General features: G+C 41.7%; 1 protein-coding gene across 4 annotated transcripts in view; it reads left to right on the forward strand.

The window, feature by feature from the left end:
• The window catches only part of LOC117878659 (THAP domain-containing protein 6-like), a 29,785-nt gene extending 8,013 nt beyond the window's left edge, over window positions 1-21,772 (forward strand). The window contains exons 1-7 of one of the 4 annotated variants that reach the window (XM_034772982.1): window positions 7,426-8,219; window positions 8,716-9,456; window positions 15,351-15,466; window positions 17,773-17,980; window positions 18,672-18,791; window positions 19,551-19,646; window positions 21,261-21,772. In XM_034772982.1, the coding sequence (XP_034628873.1) occupies window positions 15,387-15,466; window positions 17,773-17,980; window positions 18,672-18,791; window positions 19,551-19,646; window positions 21,261-21,455 (699 nt within the window). In that variant the 5' untranslated portion in view covers window positions 7,426-8,219; window positions 8,716-9,456; window positions 15,351-15,386 and the 3' untranslated portion in view covers window positions 21,456-21,772. Of the gene's footprint in view, window positions 1-7,425; window positions 8,220-8,715; window positions 9,457-15,350; window positions 15,467-17,772; window positions 17,981-18,671; window positions 18,792-19,550; window positions 19,647-21,260 lie in introns of those variants that run through there. The other 3 variants (XM_034772983.1, XM_034772981.1, XM_034772984.1) reach the window with 3 other exon arrangements.
• The last annotated feature ends 1,617 nt before the right edge of the window (window positions 21,773-23,389 follow it).

Below are 23,389 nucleotides of genomic sequence, written 5' to 3' on the forward strand. Positions count from 1 at the left end.
CCCCCCCCCAGGTCTGGGGTCCTGGCTGCTGGCCCCTTGCCAGCTGGCGTCCCGGCCGCAGGCCCTGCTCAGCCCGCTGCCAGCCTAGGTGAACAGAACCCCAGGCTGGCGGCATAAGATCAGCATTTTAATTTAATTTTAGATGAAGTTTCTTAAACATTTTGAAAACCTTTCTAAAAAACGTTAAAATGTATTACCGGCACGCGAAACCTTAAATTAAAGTGAATAAATGAAGACTCGGCACACCACTTCTGAAGGGTTGCCTGCCCCTGCGCTAGATCCTTTTCAGCAGTACTACCACCAAGCCAATTATTTTCCATTTTGTATTTGTGCATTTGTTTTCTTTCCTAAATGTAGTACTTGGCACTTGTCTTTACTGAATTTTATCTTGTTGATTTCAGATCAATTTGCCAAGGTCATTTAGAATTCTTATGGGGTCTGCAAATTGCCAGTCTCGTGCTGTGTAACAAAGAGGCACTGCATAAATGGGGCTACTTTTGCCCCCTTTCCTCACAAAGTTCTTCCTCTTTCTATTACTGAATTTTTATTCCCCCCCCCCGCCAAAAAAAACTTACTTTTTGAAGAGGAAGCATTTTGCCCCCTGCCCCCACCACACACTGGTTCCTGCAGAGATCACAGCAATCTGTTTTCTCCAAGGCAAGATTTCACTGCATCTGAAATACCAAGGAACTGTTCCAAAAGCAGAGGGTACATTACACACTTTTTTTTCTTTCTGATTCAAAAACATTCCTTTGCATTAGTCACAGTGCCTTTCCAGCAAGGGAGAGGCAGAAGCAGGGGTTAGTTTTTCATCAACAAAACATTTTGAACTAAACAAGCACATTTTTACCCAGTCCCAAAATTTAAGTACTACGTACTTGTTTTGTTTATTTAATTGGTCAGACATTTTCACGAGAAATTCCACTCTCTCCATTCTAGAATAGAGCATGGAAAGAGCCATGAGCTTTAGCTGCTGGTTCTCATAAAATGCCCCAGTACTTACATTGCTCCTTCTAGCGGTGGCAAGAATGGAGCTGAGACTCCTTGTTAGATGAAAGATTTTCACGACTCCTGGACTAATTCTGCTGCTGTTGAAGTTGGCGGCGAAGATTTCATTAACTTCACTGGCAGTAGGATCAGAACCTTAGAAAAGACATCAAGGAAGAGGATGATATAAATCTATAATTTAAAAATTATTAGGATCTGTGGGATGAAGCCAGAGTTTGAATTGGTTGGTCTTTTAAAAAAACAAACAAACAAACAAAAAAACCCTACCAACTGCTTCTTCACTTCTCTCCCTTGCAGGAACTAGAAAACAAAAACTGAAAGAAGAGTCAAGGGATTTCATGCATCTTTAAGTCTTTAGAGTTTTGTTTTGTTTTGAATGCTACATCCAAATATCCTAATTGACTTGCAGAACCAATATCTAGTCAGGCTGGCCTCTGCCTCAGGGGGTCACCAAACTAGCATTTAGACATGGCACAACTAGTGAGAGGGAGCACAAATTAGGGGACCTCCGGGCCGCTGTAGCTTATAGTGTGCTTCCAATGACCGTAGGAAATAGATAACAGCTATAGTGCAGTTCACTTTAGCTATGCCCCCTCCATCAGGTACTGGGAATAGAGTCACCAACGCCAGCAGTACTCTGGCTGTAGGATTATCTTTGCAGAGCAGGGATTCTCAGTAGGCTGTTTCTGCCTACTTTCAGGCCCTTTATGGTGCCAGACTAGCATAAAATGGCCTTTGTATAACTGAGACTCAGGGCTCTAGAGTTCCAGGTTGATTGCGTCTCTCTTATAGTAATGACCTGAAGTCAATTTTAAATATTGCCTTTCAAATACAATTTTATTTTGAAAAAATTATTAAATGTTTTCCCTCTGCTAAGTGGTAGTAGATGTCAGGCCATTGCACGTCAGTTTCCCATTGGAGTAGAAATCAGTAATATGGAGTCTAGATATTTTCTTAGTGTAACTTGTCCATTTACACTCTATATGCCAGTCATTGAACAGAGGTGGTCACAAACAACACCACATAGGCAATCCCCCCATTCATGAATGTCAGCCCAGATCCCAGTCAGTTCCCAAGAAGCAACTCTGTACTAAGGCCTGGTCTACACTAGGAATGTACACTGATCTAGCTATGTCTCTCAGGGGTGTGAAAAATGTGTATGACCTACTCCGGTGTAGACAGAAGAATTATTCCGTCGACCTAGCTACCACCTCTCTGGGAGGCTAATTACCTACACTGATGGCATAACCACTCCCATCACTCTAGGTATTCTTAATACTGAAGTGCTATAGCAGCACCGCGGTACTGTTTTAAGTGTAGACATACCCCAAGAGTCTAGGCCTGACTCTAGTTAGAGAGACTCCCCAACATCTCCCCCCAAAGAACATGCATCACAAACATACGAGTATAGCATTTCTTCAGACTGTATAGCAATCATATGTAAAGAAAAATAATTTACAAGATTGTGTGACAGTGACATTTGGTGACTTTTATTATTATTTTTATTATTATTTATTACTTATATTACCATAGTGCCCATGAGCCCCAGTCATGGACTAGTACCTCACTGTGCTAGGCACTGTACAAATTTCTGCCATAACAATATCTTGTTTAATAATGATGTTGTATAAGAGAGATAGGTCTGAGTCCTGCTCTTGCATTAATTGTAACCTGAGAAATCACTAGCTTTCAGTCCTACTGCCACAAGCTGGAACTTGTCTTATCTTATAAGGGTGGTCCTGAGTGACCACTTGGCTTGTATTTTAAAGGATGTTCCTTTTGGGGCTCCTAATGCGCTGCATCCGCTATTAAATCTCAAATGCACTTTAACTGTATATAGGCAAAAATCATACCCCAGTTGTGTTGAGTTGCATGATTTTGTAATACAAACAAAATTTAGTATGCTATCTCTTGAAAAGAAGCTGTGTCCACGTTTTAAATTATCCATCCGTTAGCTCTTTGAAACATAGTTCATCACCCTAGCCTGGTCAGTAGACATGGAAGACGTGGAAGACCTCGGAGAAATATGTCTTGTGTGTCTTTTTTTGAATTGGGGCTAGATAGAGTGGTTGCACTGACTCCAGCTCAGATCCACACATCCTTTCCTGTCTCTGCCTTGCTCCTGAGAGGGAATATTTTTTTTTCCTACAGCCCTTTACGGTGCACAGCATTTGCTCCTGTTCACTCCAAACCAGCTTGGTTGACCAATGGGTTGGTGAGAAGCTCCACCCAATCCCAGCCAATTTGCTTGGCAGGAGGAGTAGCAGCGTGCTTTAACATAACATAAGAATGGCTATACGGGTCAGACCAATGGTCCATCTAGCCCAGATGCCTGTCTTCTGACAGTGGCCACTTACATGCAGAGCCATCCCATCCATAGGATGGACTGGGGCAACCGCCTGGGGTCCTGCACTTTGAGGTCCCCATGCTTCAGGGGGATGTGAGGTCCAGGGTGGCCTGGGAGATTAGCGGGGGGTCTGGTGCTGGCAGCAGCGAGCGACCCCGCCCCAGCCTGCCCCGCCAGCTCCCAGCGTCGCTTGGAGGGGGCGGAAGCTGGAAAGAGGTAGGGCGGAGGCTTGGAGGAAGGGGTGGAATGGGGGCATGGATGGAGCAGGGGCGGGAAGAGGCAGGGCAGAGCAGGGGCAGGAAGGGGTGGAGTGGGGGCGGAGCCTGGGGCCAAGGCGGGTGGGGGCGTTGTCCCGGGCCCCGCACCCCCATAGGGATGGCCCTACTTAGATGTCCTGCATGGTACTTAAGAACAAGCAATAATCTGTCCTTTGTTGTTTGTTTTTCATATTTTTTAAAACTTTATTTTAAAAGTGCTGTGCAACAATATTTGTTGTATTGTTAAGGCTATGATATTAATATTATGAAAGATGTGTGTCAGACTGTCTGGAGTGGTTCATGACCATGAGTGTCGACCTCAGGTATGTCCTATAAGTAGTTTTCACCAACCCAGTAATAAATGTGAACTCCTGAAGCACTACAAGTCTTACCATGGAGTCACAGGCAGTCCTCTTGGGCTCTCCAGTCTATCTTGCCACCCTGGAAAGCTGGACTTAGTAATAGTGGTTGCAATATACACCAAGGATCACAAAAGATTCAGGTTTCTTTCAGTCCCAAGAGACGAGTCACTTACCCCAGATCAATTTGTACCTCAGATCTCACACCAAAGACAATGATTGTAGACAATCATATAATAAACTAACTATGGATTTATTAATTAGGAAAAAGAAATGAGCGAATTATTTGCAGGTTAAAGCAGGGAACATATATACACAAATGAGTTACTGTCTATGGTTCCAAAAGGTGACAGAGCAGTAATTATCTGTCAGCACTTTGTGTCTTTTAGGGCTAACCCAGGTTAGCTTTTGTTTCTTAGCTCTAGTCCTGTGGGAGTCCAAACAGCAAACAGATGAAGAATTTTTATGTCACTATCTTTATTTCCTTCTTCAAGAACTCAAATTGATGGGACGAGCTTTCTTGCGCATATCACCTTCATGGTGTAAGAGGGTCATTAACCCCATCGTTGTATCATGATGTTTCACTATGGCCCACTTAGTTCTGATAGTCCTTCTTGATGGGCTGGGGAACCACTCCTCCTGCCTGTGTTCGCAAATTGAGAGCAGGCATTTTTACAGTTATAAAGCAAAACCTACATATTACCTTATAGCATGGGATACAGACATTACGAGTAAGATTAATGCATGCAGCAACTAACCAGCATTTTAGAGTCTAAACACTAACACATCTTCACAAGTTCAACACCTATTTTGAACAATACTAACATACAGGTAAGTTGGTTTGGTTTCTGTGTACAAGCTTGTCAATGCTCAGCTGACGCCTAAAGCGTTGGCAAGAGCTGGCACTTTCACAGGAACTTTGCCTCTGCCCCCTCGGACTTGTATACTGTGACAGGGTCTTGAGTTACAGAATCACACAGTACTGTATAACAGGACATACTATTTGGCAAATAATATGGCGTACATAGCTGAGCTGTTGTCTGTAGCCATAGATGTACATATATACAGTAGTGTTCCATATTTATTACATAGATGAATGTTATTTGATCATGTAATATATTAGACATTAAAATAGTGTTCCATCTCAAGTGTTTTTAGAGGCATGTAGCATTGTGGTGTGTTTACTTTCTTCATCTGCATTAGATCAGAGTTAATATTAATATGAGACTTTAACTCTATTGCACAGATACAAGTGTCATGTACACTAGGGCTGGTCTGCGCTACCAAGTAAGTCCCCTTGCGTTGACCTATTTGTGCATAGTCAGACACACAGTGCTGACAGATAATTACTGCTCTGTCACCTTTTGGAACCATAGACAGTAACTCATTTGTGTATATATGTTCCCCTATACTCAACTTTGTGTCCAGCCAATGTAAATGCCCCGTTACATCAACACAGTAAAACCACCTCCCCGAACAGCATGGAACCATCATTAACCTACCGAGGTTGGTGCAGTGTGAGTGTAGATACTGCATGACCTGTATCAACCCTAACAGTCCTCCAGCAGCTGTCCCACAATGCCCCATTCTCTATAACAGTAACACTCTGTTTACAATTGCAAATTTAACTGCCCAGAAGTCACAGATCCTGGAAACTACCCCTACTTGGAAGCCCCACACATGTTTTTCAAATGCCTTTTCTTGATTGCCTACCTTGGTGAGCACACCTAGCAGCTCTTCCTTGTTGTATGCAACTGCCCAATCAACTGTTCCAGCACAATATAATAGATGTGCTCCTGCCTGGAATAGACAGAAGTTATAGGATCTCCTGGCCCTGTGGGGAGAATTGGCTGTGGGAAGCACAGCTATAGACCAGTTGTAGAAATATGGACATCTAAAATAGATTGCATGGGGGATGCTGGCAAAGGGATATGACAGGGATCAGTAGCAGTGCTGCATGAAAGCAAAGAAACTTGGCCAGGAATACAATAGATCTGGTGGTGCCCTGCAGATCTGCTGTTTTTACAATGAGCTGCATGCCATACTTGGCAGAGACCCCATCAGCATCCCACAGACAACTATGGATACCTCAGAGGAGCCTGAGACAGAGACTTCTGCTGTGAACGGTGAGGAAGAGGAGGAAGAAGAGGGGGTGGTACACCCCTTGGCACATTCTAGCCAGACACCACCACAGTCTAGCCAGCCCCACCAAGTGAGCATGGATGAGCCTGATGAAGGAAAGAGAGTAAGTGCGTGCAAGCATTTTCCTTACAGTGTTTAAATTTAAATATGGCACCTGGCCCATCCCCAAGTTAACAAGATAAAGGTATCAACTTTTCATTCATTTACTTGTATGAGAAGAAGTAAAGGTACAACAAACAGGTAAAGTTGGCATCTGGTTCTCATTCCCGTTGGGTTGGGCAGGGGATGCACAGCACTTTGTTTATGTACATAGGGTTGTCCTTTGTATCCTTCTGAGAGATCTCTATGAAACTTTTGTGGAGATTCTCTGCAATCCTCTTCTGAAGGTTTCTGGGGATGGCTGCCTTATATCTTCCTCCGCAGGAAGACACTTTCCCACACTACTCTGTGATTACTTTGGCTGGCATCATTGCAGTAAACAGGCTAGTGTCATGTGGGCCCAGGCAGCTTCAGAATGCCAGTAGCAATTGTGTTCTCTGTGCCTTTGGATATGAGATATCAGCCAAAACCAACAGAACCTGTGGAAAATAGTTCCAGTATTCAGTGCCACTGCCCTATACTCAGACCCACGGGAACAGGGACTGAAATGTCACTTTCTTGCTTCATGCAACCGAAGTACCTTCTCTTTCCCCCTCCCCCGCCACCTCCCCACCCTGGCAGACCATGCTAACTATGCTGGTGGCTGGAGAGCAGTGCTGTGCGAAGGTGCTCCAAAGCTGAAGTGTCAATAAGCATTATTTACTAAACATTTTTATGGGCATAAGGGAATTGAGTTGTGAAACTTATCTTTCCATTTCCATTGGGACTGTAAATGCAGTGGTACATCTGTCTCTCTTTCTTTTTTTTTTTTTTTTTTAAACCAGCAGCTACTGGTGTGGTGCTCCCCCATTCCACACCTGCAGAACATCTGACCCTGATGAGGAGGAGAAAGCAGAGGATTAGGGAAGACATGTTCAGTGAGATCCTACAAGCCAGTGCTGTATCCGACTATGAACAAAGGGCTTGGAGGGCCAATATGATTGACAGCCTAAAGAAGGAAAGAAAGGACAAGAGAGAGGCCCAGGAACCCCAGCAGGACAAAGAGAGGGAAATGCACCAGGACATAATGGGACTTCTCAGGCAGCAAACCCAAATGCTGCAGCACATGGTTGACCTATAGATCCAAAAATGTTAGACGCTCCACCTTTTCAGCCCTTGGAGAACTCCATGGTTTCTGCTCCCTGCACCTCCCAACATACCACATAGCATCCCTATCATTCCTCGCCAGGAACAGCAAGGAAAACCACAGCTTCACAGAACCATGGTTGGTGTATGTGTAGCCACAACGGACTACACTTGTGCACGGAAGTGGACAGAAATGTTTGCTGCCTTTCCAATTATAAAATTCCACTTCATTAATTTGTTAGAATTTTGTATTACATTGCCTTTGTTTTGTTTTTTTGCATTGTTTTTCTGCACTGTTTTTCCCACTCAGTAAAGTTCTATTTTTGGAGAATAAAATTCTTTATTAGTTCACAGTACATATTGTAGAATGCATATCAGTACTCAAAGCAAACGGTACTTGTTAATATCCAGCAAGCACCACGTAATTCATAGCTTCAGGAAAACACCTAGTCATATTTATAAATGAACAGCAAGCAGTACACAATTCTTAGCAGCACCCAAAGCTCCAGCTCCAAAGACTAATCCAGCACCGAATGCTACTGTGGCTGACCGCTAAAGTGCTCTTCCAAAGCCTCCCTCAGCTGCATAGCCCCACATGGGCTCTTGTAATGGCCCTTGTGTCTGGCTGCTCCAGCTCCACCCCGGCGGGAGCTTTTCCCCCTTTGCCTCACAGATATTATGCAGAACACAACAGCTATAACTGTCGGGATATTTTTCTCGTTGACATCCAGCTAGCAAGTAAACAATTCCAGAGTGTCTTCAGTCTACCAAAAGCACATTCAGCCACCATTCTGCACCTGCTGAGCCAGTAGCTGAATCTCTCCTTGGAGCTGTCAAGGCGACCAGTGCAGGGCTTCATGAGCCAGGGGAGAAAGGAGTAGGGTGAGTCTCTCAGCATCACTATTGGCATTTTAATTGCTGATGATAATCTGCCAGTTGGGAAAGAATGTCCAGGCTTGCAGCTTTCTGAGTAGTCCTGTGATCTTAAAGATGCAAATATTATGCACCTTCCCTGACCCCAGTCCACATTGTTCTTAGTGAAGTATACCCAGTGATCCACCAACACTCGCATAACCATAGAATAGCAGCCCTTTCTGATGATGTATTCTGTGGCAAGGTGGGCAGGTGCCAAAATATGGCTATTGCCCCACTGCAGTTCAGGAACCACGATTGTTGCAAAAATCCATCCACTAAGTCCTGCACATTGCTGAGAGTCCTCCATAACAGGAGACGATTAGTGGCCCTATATACTTGCATTATGGCGGCCCCTCCACTGTGGAGTTTCCAGCTGCAAAATGATTTTCCACTGACTGGTAGCAGTCCGGCATTGCAAACTTCCAGAGACTGATCTCTACTTGTTTTTCCATTGTCAATGCAGTTCTCATTTTGGTGTCGCTGCACTGGAGAGCTGAGGTGAGCATGGTACACAGATCCAGGAATGTGGCCTCCACATCCACTTCATCTCAAACCTGTCCAGTCAGTGTTTGTTTCTGGGGCCCAAAAGTAATGCTCCACCATCTGCAGCTGCTTTGTGAACACCACCCACAACCTTGAATTGTTTTTCACTATGTCCCTTAGCAAGCTCTGCTCGAAGAAATTGTCATGTCCCCCATTCTTGCCGTACTTCTGTGGGTTTCCAAATAAAAGAGAATCGAGCATCCTATATTTGCAACATTCATGAGAACAGCGCAGAGCTCTGCAGGCTCCATGCTTCTGAGCGATGGTGGATACTGAAAAGTGCTGTACAGATTTCTGGGATTTTTTTGTTAAAAAGGCATGAAAATTATGGGATATGGATGGCATTAGGAAATTCAGCAAGTTGCATGCTGGGAACTTGATCCTTGCATCCAGAGATCACTGGGCAAGTCATTTCTATCCGCAACATATTGTGAAAATTTCCCAAAAGGCATTGCATCAGATGGCAGCATGTGACACACTGGGAGACCTACCTGCGGTGCACTACACTTTGCATCGACGCGCTCTTGCTGAGTACCTGCAGTGCCAATGCAAGCCATGTGTGTACACGCCCAAGCAATATACAAGTTTTGGTGGCTGTCTGCCAACATAACTTGCATCGACCAAAGTGCGCAGTGTAGATGCGGTCTAAGACTTCTTTAAAGTGAGTATAAATATAATTATGTTTGTCTTTTAGGCCCATTTATTCTGCCAGAGTGGCATAAAAGGGCCTTAGTGTATATGAAAATCAAGATCCATCTCTTTGTGGTTAAAATCTAAAGTTAGTGTTATATTAAGGTTTTTATTGTTTTGATTTGGAATTTTTTGCATACGATTATTTCTTGCTTGGGTGTGTATTACAATAGGTACCGTGCACTTTTGTTACATAATATCATGAACTACTAGATACATTTCAAACCCGGTTTTGTCAAAAACATTTCAGTTGTGTTTTGTTTTTATTTTTATGAACCTGTGGTAGTTTTGGATTCATGGTGTTTAGGAATATTGTTATTCACCAAAATGGCTTTAATCATGATGCTTTACATTGTCTTGTTTTTTTAAGAAAGCACAATAATATGGAATGCTTTTATTTTTACATTCCAAAATTATTTTTATTTTGTTAAAACCTGTAGCACCAAATGTAGTGCATCCGAATAGGTTAGTATCTCTTGAAAGAGTTTGTGAGCCCTCCAGTGGTACTCACTGTGTTACATGTTTTCAGAAGCCACCAAAAACCGGTCAGAGCAAAGGTATGGGTGTAGCTAGGTTTTGCACTGTTATTTGGGATCCAGCTGTGCTGTGTTGTTTCTTCATATTGTTTTTGTTGTGGAAAGAGCAAAACCCACCATACTTAACCAGAGCACCAAGCACCTCCCAAAACAGAACTCGCAAGAAGTCTAAAATGTTCAATACAATGTTTTAGTTTATCTGTTTTTCCAATTACAAATGTTCTATTTAACAGACTCTCCCACAAAAACTAAAGCCACTTTAGGCTGCCATCTTATGAGATCCCATCTAAATTGTTCTTCATTTTACAGCCCCTCCAGATATGAGCTCCCAACCTGGATGCCTGCAAGCTAAGTTGGGCTTTGCAGCATGCCTGGAATGGTGCCAAATCTAGGCAGCGGTGGACCAAGGAGGGAAGCAAATTCCCAAGCCAAGAGCCTCGAATGGGGAGTTCCCTTCTTATTCCTGAGCTACCAAAGATTTTGGAGGGGGTTTGGTTCCATCTCCACTAACACATATGAAATAATGAAGTATTTAAAGATTTGAAGAAGATAATGATAAATATATGATCCATCTGAATAGATATCACATAGCACTTGTAACTGTGAAAGCTAGAACATTTTTTCTCAAACACATTTAACTCTGCCAATATTTAATGCATCCGTGTTTTGAGGTTATTAAATATAAGCTAATTAAAGTCAATGAGCAGCTATCCAAAGGGGCAGATTTTAAATGAACGGTAATATAAATCAGTGTAAAAAGGGAAGTGTATTTAAGTACAGCTGTGATGTTTTCTGTTGTAAAATGCTGAGATTTACTTTTGATTCTCTAGAAAACATAGTGTGACAGTGAGATCAAAATCTTCTTCCCACATTATCAGGGGCATATGTGCATATTATCACAATACAGGGCATATGTGCAGGGGAGATGTGGTGTGGGCCTTCTCTGTGGCCACTATTGAAGTCACACAGATGCTCTGCCTGCCTCCCCTCATGCCTTTCGGCCAGTGGATTGGCATAGCCTTGAATGCTCCAATCTCATTCCATGTAAACCCATCCTCCATGCAGGGAGCCTACACAGAGCTAAATTCCATTGTGTGTATAGGGTCTGAATCCCCCATGCAGGCACAGGGAATCCTGACCCATCCATGGAATAGAACCACATTTGTTCTGCTCTGTCCAGGGCCCCATGGGAAGTGGGGTGGGGGAGGGCAGGATTCGTTTCTAAATTAACAAAGAGCAGTGCAATTGCATCAGATTACAGAGCAGTGCACCAGTCACAGCAGAGGACATGGCATTAGGGTGACCAGATGTCCCGATTTTATAGGGACAGTCCCGATTTTTGGGTCTTTTTCTTATATAGGTTCCTATTACCCCCCACCTCCATCCTGATTTTTCACATTTGCTGTCTGGTCACCCTACATGGCATTCTCAGTACCCCTTTTCTCCAAAAGCAAAATGTCCTTGAACTATAGAATCTTCACATCTAGATTAGACTTGCTCCTCATGCTTCATAGATGCTACCAAAAAAGGTTTTCTCCTTGTTTACAGAAATAAACATAGTTTTAAATTCCCTCTCTTGTGCTGTGTTTCTGTCTAGTTTTGAAGATTTGCGCTGCGTGCCTCTTTCCTGAATGACAATGTGCTTATTGCTTGGTTCTAAGAACTACTTGGTATTACCCAAACAGCTCTGATAGCAATTCATAACACCAGAATGTGACATGCAGGAGGATGCTTGTAAATATACAAGAGGGTCTTTACATTACATTTAGAAAATTAAAGTATTTGTATTGAGATTATGTAGCAGAACCGAGACAAGTGAAAGAGGAAAAAATGTAATATGCACACTTGGTTTGTGTGTTTGCCTCTAGGAAAGAAGTACCAGTAAGTGAAGCAAGGATTTATGATTTATAAATGCAGGGCACAGTTATCCACCAATAAGAGTCTGTTTAATGATGGCATCATTTTGTATGTAAATGTCTGTATGAATTTGAGTTAACCATTTCAGGCCAGATAAAGGAAGAGTATTCTAGTCTCTTAGGGAAAATTGTGCCCTTCCACACAACAAGGAAATCAGATGGAAAATTCCACAGCTTCAAGGCCACAGATTTCCCTCTGGTGGGAGGGAAATGGGTTGTGCCCCTGTCCCGGTCTTCTGGCGTGGGCAGGTGACATTACCTGTCCAAACTGAAGACATCTTGAGTGCTAAAAGATAATTCCAGGGATGTCAGGGCAGCCACTCCAGGTCAAAACATATGCATAGAAGGCCATTTCCACCACCATTACTTCCCATGATTCCCTCTGTGGCAGCACAGCTCCCTAGTGAGTGATGCTCCCACTATTTTCCCATCCATGCTTCAATGAAATCTCTGTTCTCTTATGAACAGCCATACTGGGTCAGACCAAAGGTCCATCTAGCCCAGTTTCCTGTCCTCTGACAGTGGCCAATGCCAGGTGCCCCAGAGGGAATGAACAGAACAAGTAATCAAGTGATCCATTTCCTGACACTCATTCCCAGCTTCTGGCAAACAGAAGCTAGGGACACCATCCCTGCCCTGTCTAGTCTCACTTTTTATTATTAAATGAATGGTACATTTTGCATTGAAAGAGTGTTTAAATTAATTGTGAAGTTCTTTGAGTCTGCATTAAGCACTTTAAAAATCAAAAGAAATAAATTAATAAATACATCAGTGATATTGCTTAGAACAGTTTTCCCCATGCCCTGTCTTCTTCCCACCCAGTCACTCCCGCTTCCAAAACCAAAGAAGTACGCCTGTGGAGAGACTGTGTATGATGATGGGATGTCCCTTAAATAACATTTCTGCAGATGTTTTAGTCTTCTCCTGCCTTTTATTACTCTCCAGGAGAATCAGCAACTCACTTTGTAACATCTTCCTTGAGATAGCAGTGGGAGATATTTCCAAAAGTAGTGTGTTTTACCAGCATTATAATTCTTGTATAACAAATTAACTTGCCTCTTTTTGTCTTTTGAATTATTATTTCTCAGTTTTTAACCAATTCCTTTGCTTGGTCCCTCCTCAGATAAGAGTGTTAGAATATTATTGGGGGGGGCGGGGAGGGATAGCTCAATGGTTTGAGCAGTGGCCTGCTAAACCCAGGGTTGTGAGTTCAATCCTTGAGGGGGCCATTTAGGGATCTGGGGCAAAAATCTGTCAGGGATGGTACTTGGTCCTGCTGTGAAGGCAGGGGACTAGACTCAATGACCTTTCAAGGTCCCTTCCAGCTCTATGAGATAGGTATAGCTCCATTAAAATATAGTTCACTGAATGGGCTGTAAAGGGGAGCACTGATTGCACAATGTGGTTATCAGCTTTGCTAATAACCCTAATGGTAATATTTTTCTTGTCCTAATCACAGAGATGATGATGTCTTTGGTGAAAGAAGAGAACCCCATCTTTTCATGTGTGTCTCCAAATTAGATTGGAGTTAGCTCTTCAGTAGTTCTGATTATTAAATTTATATGCAATCCTCTTACACAATATAAAAGTAATAGAATTAAGAACAAAGTGTATGACTAGCTGACATAGTTTCTTCGGTGTTTCAGTTCATGTTGTGCTAATTCACCTTGATATTTCAGATAATTTTAGACATTGATAATAGTTCCCTTAAGAAAGCTCTATAATATATATTTTTCCTTTAAGCGTAAATGAAGATTATATGTACAAAGTACTACTTTTCTGGTTTCTGTACAAGAAGAAACTTGTAAGAAATATAGTCTAGTAATAACAAATGTCTAAAGATGAGAAGCCTGATCAGTGCCCAGAGAAGTCAGTGGAAGGACTGCCATTAAGTTCTGTGGGCATTGGATCAGGCCCTAAAACAAAAGGAATTTGTGCTGTGTCCCTTCTCTGACATGTCTTTTTAGAACTTGACCTGATTTTTTGCAGATTCAGGCCTGATTATGCAAAACTGATATAGTTGTCTTCCTGTATTCAAGGGTTGCATTCTTCAACCTTCTAAAGAAAATAAAAATGTGATCTGGCATTTTCTCCTGCATTAAATGAAGCCCTGTTAATATTTACTTTGAATGGGTGTTTGCTTAATGCGGTTGTCGTGGAACACATTCCAACTTGTCCAAAGAATGACTTTTCCAACTGCTGAGTAAACAACTCTCGAATTATAAAATTAGTTGTTCAATTTTAGCCAGAGGGATGATGCCACTTTCTATAAAACTGTGGTAAATACATTCCAGGTATTAAATACTCAGTGTACTGTTCCACTATAACAAAGCCAACTGCAATCTTTGAAATACGTTTTTTCTTATCTGTTTGTAAGAGAGATGAAGTGTTGGACTATGTCACATTGCTATAGGTTTGTTTTGAAGCCATATTTGGCAGGAAACTGTTTTTTTTTTCTTTTTTTCTTTAATTGCCTCACTGCGACTGTTTATGCTAAGGAGGTACAATACTTTCCATAACAAATAAACCACAAATTCAGCACTGAGCACACAAAGAAAACCTCCTCCTCAGTTTTGCTTTTATTTATTTTTTTCCTGTGTTTATTTTATAACTTGCTGCTCTTCTTTTATAGGTTAACACTTCACAGTACACCCGCTCTGTTTGTGTAGTTGCCTTGCCTATAGAAACTGGCACCTCTGTGCCAGCATCCCCGATTATGGTGCTAATTTAATTTCTCAGCTTTCTTTCTTTCTTTCTTTTCTTTCTCAGTTGAGCAGTAATTATGGATTTGTATGGCTACTGTGATGTAACTTTGAGAATGCTGTTCTGACATTTTGGCTGCCTTGCAAATGCCATTGTAGCTGTTTTTCTGAGATGCAAATTTCAGGTGCTGCTGCAGACCTGTTTAAAGTAATGAAGGTTATTCTTATTGAATACACTCTATTGGGAAAAAATATATATGTGGAAAGTTGTCACAATTTCAGTTAAGTACAGCACAATGATATTAATGATGTCTTGATATGACTGCCCACTGTATTATCCGCTTTCAGAATGATAGTAAGCTATTTTTCTTTTCTTTTAATAATAAACATGGCTGTTTTTCCTAGTGACTATGCATGATCATTTATACACAAAAGATGAATTACTGCATTTAACTGAGTAAAATATATGTCCATAATATCAGCATACAGGAATATATCAATACAGTACTTGTTTTAGCATACTTATATCACATCATGTGGAGGAAGAAGGTAGTTTGCTTTATTAATTATTATTATTATTTCTCATTCTCCCTTCTACTTTCAGCCTTCCAGTTGGAAATGTACTGCAGAAACTATCCATTGATGTCCTTTCAGCAGATGTTACCTCTAAATGTGATCTCATGTTCAACATCTGTTCTCTTCTCATTACAGCACTGAATGCAGTAACCATCTCTGAGGGGGACTATCATGGTGAAATATTGTGCAGCATATAACTGCAGTAATGCAGACACAAAGTTAAATCGGAAGCAGGGAATAACTTTTCATAGGTGAGCCTGACAATCCTGGGTATCAGTGAATTCTGACTGCAGGTACTACAGATATTGTGTGGAATCTTGGGCAAAACTCCCATTGATTTCAGTAGGGATTTCACCCTCTAAGTATTTTGACCAAGCAAACCTTCTCACAAGCCTAGTATTCTGGAGTGGCAGGCTGATGCCAGGAGCTACCCCACTGCAAGCCTGTCCTCCTGGCTGATGAATTGGACGCAGCACTTCCTGTCAGGAATTGGTAAGGAGCGTTGATTGAGGAGTGTCATTTCAACATACAAAACAACAGCAGCACAGCTAAGTCAGCACTGGAAATTGTGGTCCTGGCTTTCAGTGCAGCGACATGATTAAAGTAACATCCAATAGGTGAAATACAAAATGTTGTTTAAATTAAAACAAAAGACATGTTCAATGATATTAATGAGGAATTGTGCACAGGAAAGAGGCCATGAATGACAGACAAAAAGATGGGAAGGGCCGTGGGAGAGAAGTGAGGGTTAGTACCGGTTAGTCGAGATTTTAATGTATGACGAGTTGTGTTTAGTTTTTGTACTGTGTATTACTTACTCTCATTAATTGTAGCCTCCCAATAAACTGAGAAAGGGAACTGTTACTATCTCTGGTTTATAAACACAGGGGATGAAGCCGGGGCAGTGGAGAGGCTAATGCCCACATTTTCAGAAGTGGCCTCTGCTTCTGGCTGCCGTAATTTTTGGGTGCTCAGCTTTAGAGATTTAAGACTTCAAATGCAGAAACCCCTATTGGCTCAAATGAGAATTTTAGGTATTCAACATCTCTGAAGATGAAGGCTGCCTTGGAATGTTTGGCTGTACAGGCTAGACAGTGAGTTAGTGGCACTGTCTGAACTAGAACTATGGTCTCCTGACTCTCGGTCCCCTTCTCTAAGCACTAATTCTAGTACCAGACCATGCTATTTCCCACATTTTGGTGACTCATCCTGACCCAAAAATGATTTATAAATGGTCTTTTATTAATTTAATTATTTAAAATATGGCCTTCAAACTTTTTTACCCTCTGAAGGCCAAAGCAACCATTGTCAAGCATATTGTATAATTTTCTGAAAAATACTTGCATCTATCTCTGTTTACCAGTAATTTGGGTCATATGCACACAGCTGGGAGAATATAACACCCATCGTCCTTGCCTTTACCTCCTACTTCCTAAGCATCATGTACCCTTCTTTGCCTCTTTCAGATCCTTCCAAAAATCCACTCCTTTCATGAAGCGTTCCTATCTTCCTTCTCACCAATTGTGCACCAAACCTTTATGCTTTTGTATTGTCCATTGTGTTGCCCTAGTCTGAGTTAGATGGAAACCTTCTCCTAACTGGCACCTGGTCTATGAATTTTTAGGAGAGCATCATCTACACTAACGTTGTTATTTCTACCTTGGAATCCTTGAAAATTATTATACGATTTTAAAAGCATAATTGATTCTCTGTATGTGGAGTCTGTGCCGCTTCTGGGAACTGAGTGGCGTGAAATTAAGTAGAACTGGGTTTGTGAATGTGACATGCATATCACAGAAACTAAGAAATGGAAATAAGCCTATTAGGTCATCTAGTAAATTCTCTGAAGCTAATGAGCAATTTTTTTCTGCAGTATACTCTTCAGTGCTTTGTCCAGTCCATTTAAAATGTTTAAGTGATGAGAATTTCACCATTTACAAAGAACATGTGAGATTGTGTTGTGAGAGTCTTACAGTGTATCTAGTGAACTTAGAAGATGTATGTACGTTACTTCTTCCCCTCTAATTTTTTATCCAACTGGACATTTTAATAAGGAGATTTGTGTTTCTCCCGGAGTACCTTCTCTTTTCAAACCCAGTGGATAACCCAGTATGTTCTTTTTAGTTTTTATTTAATTGAGCTGTCATCCTCACTAAATACTTTGTAATATTTTAGGTTCTCTTCCCCCTCCTCCCCCCGATTCTTAAAGTGATTTACAAATGTAAGTGAGCATTATTATCCCTAGTTCTCAGAGGGGCAAACTGAGACACAGAGATTTAAGTCACTTGCCCAAGGGCAAAAGTGTAGTCAGTTGGAAAGTTGGGAATAGAATCTAGGTCCCCCAGCTCCCAGGCCATGCACTATGTACTGGACCATGCTGTTTCTCTCTGGCCCCAACTCAGCAAGGTACTAAGTAAGTGCACAGTTTTAAGCATCTGAGTTGTCCCATTGACTGTAGTGGCCTGTATGGGTAACAACATCCCTAAGTAAAGTATAATTACTAAACAAAATCCAGCTGATGTTCTTTGATCTGTGAACTTTGTTATTTCTGTTTTAGGTTTCCCAAGGATAATAAGAAAAAACAGCAGTGGGCCCAGGCAGTACATCGGGCTGACCCTGTGAGTGGCAAACTCTGGACACCATCTGAATGGGATATGATTTGTTCTCAACATTTTAATCCTGGCTGCTTCAAAGAAATTAATGGAAAGAAATTTTTAAAGGAAGGGAGTTGTCCTTCTATATTTTCCTTTCCTGACAATTTTCAGGTATAAAATGTGACACACTGTGATTTCATTAAAAATAACTGATTCATTATCAACTGAAGTACATAACCGCCTCAGGTGGCATGTTTTTGGAGTGACATTTCACACAGAGTGCCATACTATTACTAATATGCTAATAACCCTTTGTTAGGTCATCTAAAAATAGCTTTAGTAAAATCTTGGGGGTGGAGGGTGTTGAGGTGTCAGAGGGAGTGTATGTATATCAGTGGCTAAATTATGCATTCTAGAACTGTAATTAAAAACTGATCGGTTAAGTAAAAGCAAAAGCTGTGTCCTTGTGTCTAGTTCAGATTCTTTCAGCCTATATTATTTCTGTTAAACTAAAGACTGCAATTGTTAAATTTGTCGCCGTATGGATCACATCTCAATAGAGAGAATTTCTCATGGACAGTTTTTCCTTCTGTTTACAATTGCATAGACCAGTACCTTTCCCATTCACACTTATGTGGACCAGGTCTCAACATCTCTGTGGCAGCTTCTACAGTTTGCTGGGCTCTTTTCTAACAGTAAGCCTGATCTGATGCCTGTAGAAGCAGATGTGAAGGAGGTAGAGTCAACACCAAATATAACATTTATAAAACCTGGCTTTGCTGATGAAAACCCCATTGCCACCAACCTTCGTTCTCTGAACTGCCGTTCTCTCTGAACTTTAATTGCATTCTTTGTTTTGTAGAGAATAGATAATTCTCTACGGAGATCAGCGAAGAACTCCAAATGTGCTGGAATATTTCAAGAAAATCCTCCTCTCGAGGCAGATCCCAGTGAGGTGTATGTTATACCAGCCACGGTAAAGGTAAGCAGCAGAACTGAGACTGAATACTGAAACAGTAGTGTCACAACGTGAGCCTTTCCTTTTGTATTTCCTGTATTAATGACCAATTCTGTGTCAATTTGAATAGGACAAATACTTGCTTATTTTAGCATTTTAAAATAATGTGGGATACTGTGTGATGCTGTGCTTCATTGGTCTTGGGGCAACAATTAACATTTGTTAGGCTCACTGAAGAACAAAAAATACAAAGATGTAAAAATGTTGTAAAATGTGCTTGTGTGGGGTTTACAGTGAGGCAACAGACATCTGCCATGAAGCAATTAAGATACCTGGACTGAAATCCTGGCTCCATTGAAGACCGTGATAGTTCTGCCACTGATCTCAATAGGGTCAGGATTATACCCATAGCCTAGGATTGCTGGAAAGAATTTTGAGCAGAATTAGATATCAGAAAACCCATCTCTTTGTCTTTCAATAACTTGTCTAATGTGCAACAAATTAATGTTCTTCACATTCAGCCATGAAGCATCTGCATCATGCGATCATATGTGAATGCATATGAACTGGCCTGAAAGAGAGCATTTGAATTTCCAAGTTTATACAGGACTCCAATTTCTCACTGGTTTGGAGTGAGAGAAAGGCAGAAAAGTTTTTTAAAAGTTGAGAAAAAGCTGTATCCTGTTAATTCTGTTTTGGGGGCATAACATCATTCACACTCCCACTCCATTCGAGATTTCCAAGGGGGGAATTAAATTCCTGTGTTGTTGTTTCCTTTTGTAGAAAACAGCGAACAACCCAAAAAGATTAACAGAAAACTTCAGCTGTGTTCATGAGGTAGACACCAGTGGGGTGTGTAATACACAGGACACAGTAATGGTGAGCATCAAAACTACAATGGGTAGACTTCCTCCTTTTACATTCTTTCTGTTTTAGGCTTTAAAAAATGTTCTCTTGTTGACACTGAGTCCAATCTTAAAGCCCTTATACACTCAAAACTCCTGTTGACTCCACACTACCCGTGAAAATCTTAGTATATTGAAACATAAGATTCAGTGATTTTATGTTTTAAATGTTTTGTTCAGTTCAAGATAGCATTTGCCTACAGTTATCACAGAGTGCTATAGGAGGCAGTACTGTTTCCCTGTATATTTAGGAAAAGAAATAAATGAAGCAAAAGCTCTTAAATATTTAGCAGTAGCCACTGTATATGAAATGAGTACATGCTTACAGTCACAATTGACACTGTTGTTAACCATGTCCCTAGAGAAGCTTGAAAGATTGATTGATTGGACATGGAGACAGAACCACCTTCTTGGCTTTACAGGGGATACCTTTACCAGGTCAAGGTGCATCCTAGGCACTAAACTACCTTTGTAAGTGAAAAATAAAAAAAATATTCTGAAAACTGTAGAAGTAGGTTCTACATCCAGGTAAGCTAGTTCAGGACAAAATGCCCAGCTGGTCAGAGGGAAAAAATTGCATTTTATATGGAAATGAGGTATCCAGAAGATGTAAATCTCACATATGTGAACTTAACTCTTTCCATGGCATGCTATATTAAGGGCTAAATTGCTAGCACTTTGACCTCTGAGCCCAGAACTCAAGGGAAGTGCTGCTTCAGTCGTGCAACTTTCAGAGGAGAAATGTTCTCATCCTTTGGATGAGCCATTTTTCCACATTTCCCTTTGCTAACCTAATGGTTTTTCAGGTGGATTTTAAAGATTGCATGGTACCTTTTTCGTAAGAGCAGAACCTTGATGTTTGATCAGTATCCCTTGCCGTGATGCACCAAGCTGCAACATTCAAGGCAGTAGATGAGTTATTGCAATTACAAACACCCCTGTGAAATGGATGGGCACCTTTTAACAAATCTAAATAAATAACTGCTGCCACATTAGTCTACACTATCACCACACTACTGATACACAGCGCATCAAAAAATTCGTAGGTGCTGAGCCAAACCCATATCTTAATATGTCCTATTTATTAGAGCATTCAATGGACTCTATATCCTGTGTCCACTTCTTATAGCTCTGAGGATTCTCCTGTGGGCAGAGGTTAAACTGGGCCAGTACGTGGCAATACAGCATGTCAGCAGGTGCTTCTTCCACTACAAACTCTAAATCAACGGAGCTGACAACTAGGGTGTATTGTAGTAGGGCCAGAATGAGCTCTGGTACTTATGTCTGGCAGCTGAGTTCTAGCGCCCCATCTTTCAATCAGATCTGCTAGCTTGGCTTCAGTGGGGCTCCGTATAGGCACAAAGACACTCTGCAAGTGGATCTGAGTGTAGACTTGTCTCGTACTTTCTTTCCCTTCTCCACAGCTTTGCATCATGTTGTTATGAGGTCCTCACGCTACTCCCAGTTCCACCATGGAGGCTTTTTAGTTTTGGTTTGGGTTTTTTGGTAAATTAAACCCCAATTAGCTCTGATTCTAACAAAAATAGCAAACATCCAGCATTTTTGCTTTCTTTTATCTTTAAATTAGACAGACCACCATTACCATATCACAGACAGTCCAAAAACTCTGAAGAGGAAATTGGATGAACTTTTAGCAGAGAATCACAAGCTCAGAAGAAAATTAAGAAATGCTTCTGATCAAGAAGAGAGACTCCATAAAAATGTGGAAATCTTGTTGGACAAGCTGCACCCTAAAGACATGTTGTCAAGGGAAATAATGTGATTGCTAGATCTGTGCAAAGGGCATGGGCTGAATGACAGGTCTTCTCTCCCACTGCACTCAGCTGTTGGATAAGAAATGTTCACTAATGTTTATTGCTATACATGTCATTTTTGAACATATTTATTAAATAAAAAGATGTAAACATTACTGAAGTTTTCATATAAAAAGCTAGAAACTTCAAAATTAAGATTGGCACTTGTGTTGTTCAGGGAGTAAATGTCAGCCTTTTCCTTTAATTCCCTGTCTCTTCTTCTTTTGTCCCACATGGTTATTTTTTAGCTATATAGTTTCGTGGAGGGGGGATGGGAGTTTTACTGCCCTTTAAAAAAAAAAAAAAAAAAAAAAAGTCTTCTGTAGACAATTACTAAGTGGGTAGTATTTACCTGAGAGATAGCCATGGCTTTTTGAAATAATACACTAGAATGTTCCAACAAATATTTATAAATTTCCCAAAACCTGATAGGTTAGGAAATCTAGGAAGTCTGATAAATATGTTGCAGCATTTATGAAAATTTGGATTGGTTCACATCTCTTTATATTTAACCAGTGTATTAGACTAGTTTCAGATAAAATTTTTAATGGCAAAAAGTTGAAAAGACCCCAGTGAGACATTTCTTTTGCAGCTCCTCCAAAACTTCTAGCAGTAAAAACCTTCATGACACCTCCAGCCATCACGGACTTTGCTTAGAGCACCTACTTTATTCACTGTTGTCTTTTCCCCCCTTCATCTTATGTCACCTTTTAAGTGCATTAATTTCTAACAGCGCAATGGTGTCATTGCAGCAGCCATCCACCTGTGCACTATAAAGTCAGTTTTACATAACAGTTTGAAATATATACTTTTTTTTTTGAAAGATTGGCATTTGTGTTATCATATTAAATCTTATGATCCCACATAGTAAAGTGTGTGTGTGTGTATATATATATACACACACACACACCCACCCCTCTACCCTGATATAACGTGACCCGATATAACACAAATTGAGATATAACGCAGTAAAGCAGCGCTCGGGCGGGGGGCAGGGCTGCAGGCTCCGGCGGATCAAAGCAAGTTCGATATAACGCAGTTTCACCTATAACGTGGTAAGATTTTTTGGCTCCCGGGGATAGCGTTATATGGGGGTAGAGGTGTGTGTGTGGGTGTATATAATATAAAATTTAATATTGTTTAATTGATCCAGACTTATTCTAGTCCATTGTATCAATGTATATTTCTGCTGTCTATATTGCATGCTAAAATTGATCATATTAAAATTCATTATGAAAAATAATTGTGTACAGTATGTGCAATATTGAGTCTTCACATAGGGTGCGCCCCTGTGTAGGGACAAGAGGGGAACAGGCAGAGCACAGAGCATTCCAGCTAATCTGAGCTGTGAATTTAGCCCATAGACAGCCGTGCAAAGCTGCCATCAATTTTGCAGGCCCAATGGCTGCTCAAGCTCATGCCAGGGAGTGCACTGGTGGGTGGAGCAGTCCAGAATTAGGGAAATGCAAAGATGGTATATTAACCACCTTTGCCCTTCCCCTGCTGTGGGCTGCACCTTCTGCAACCTGCTTCTCAAGTGGCGCAGTGTTAGGGTTACCATACGTCCGGATTTTCCCGGACATGTCCGGCTTTTGGGGGCTCAAATCCCCGTCCGGGGGGAAATCCCCAAAAGCCGGGCATGTCCGGGAAAATCGGGAGGCTCGGCCGGGGCCTCTTTGTCCGGGGCCGGGGGCATGGTGCCGGGCCGGGCCGGACCCGCGGGGCCGGGAGCCGGGGTCGGGGAGTGAGCCGGGGTCGGGGGGTGCGCCGGGCCGGGAGCCGGGGTCGGGGGGTGCGCCGGGAGCCGGGGTCGGGAGCCGGGGTCGGGGAGTGAGCCGGGGTCGTGAGCCGGGGGGTGCACCGGGCCGGGAGCCGGGCCCGCGGGGGGTGGTCGGTCGGGGCC

Source organism: Trachemys scripta, chromosome 6 (assembly GCF_013100865.1).
Source record: "Trachemys scripta elegans isolate TJP31775 chromosome 6, CAS_Tse_1.0, whole genome shotgun sequence".
Classification (NCBI taxonomy): Eukaryota; Metazoa; Chordata; order Testudines; family Emydidae; genus Trachemys; species Trachemys scripta.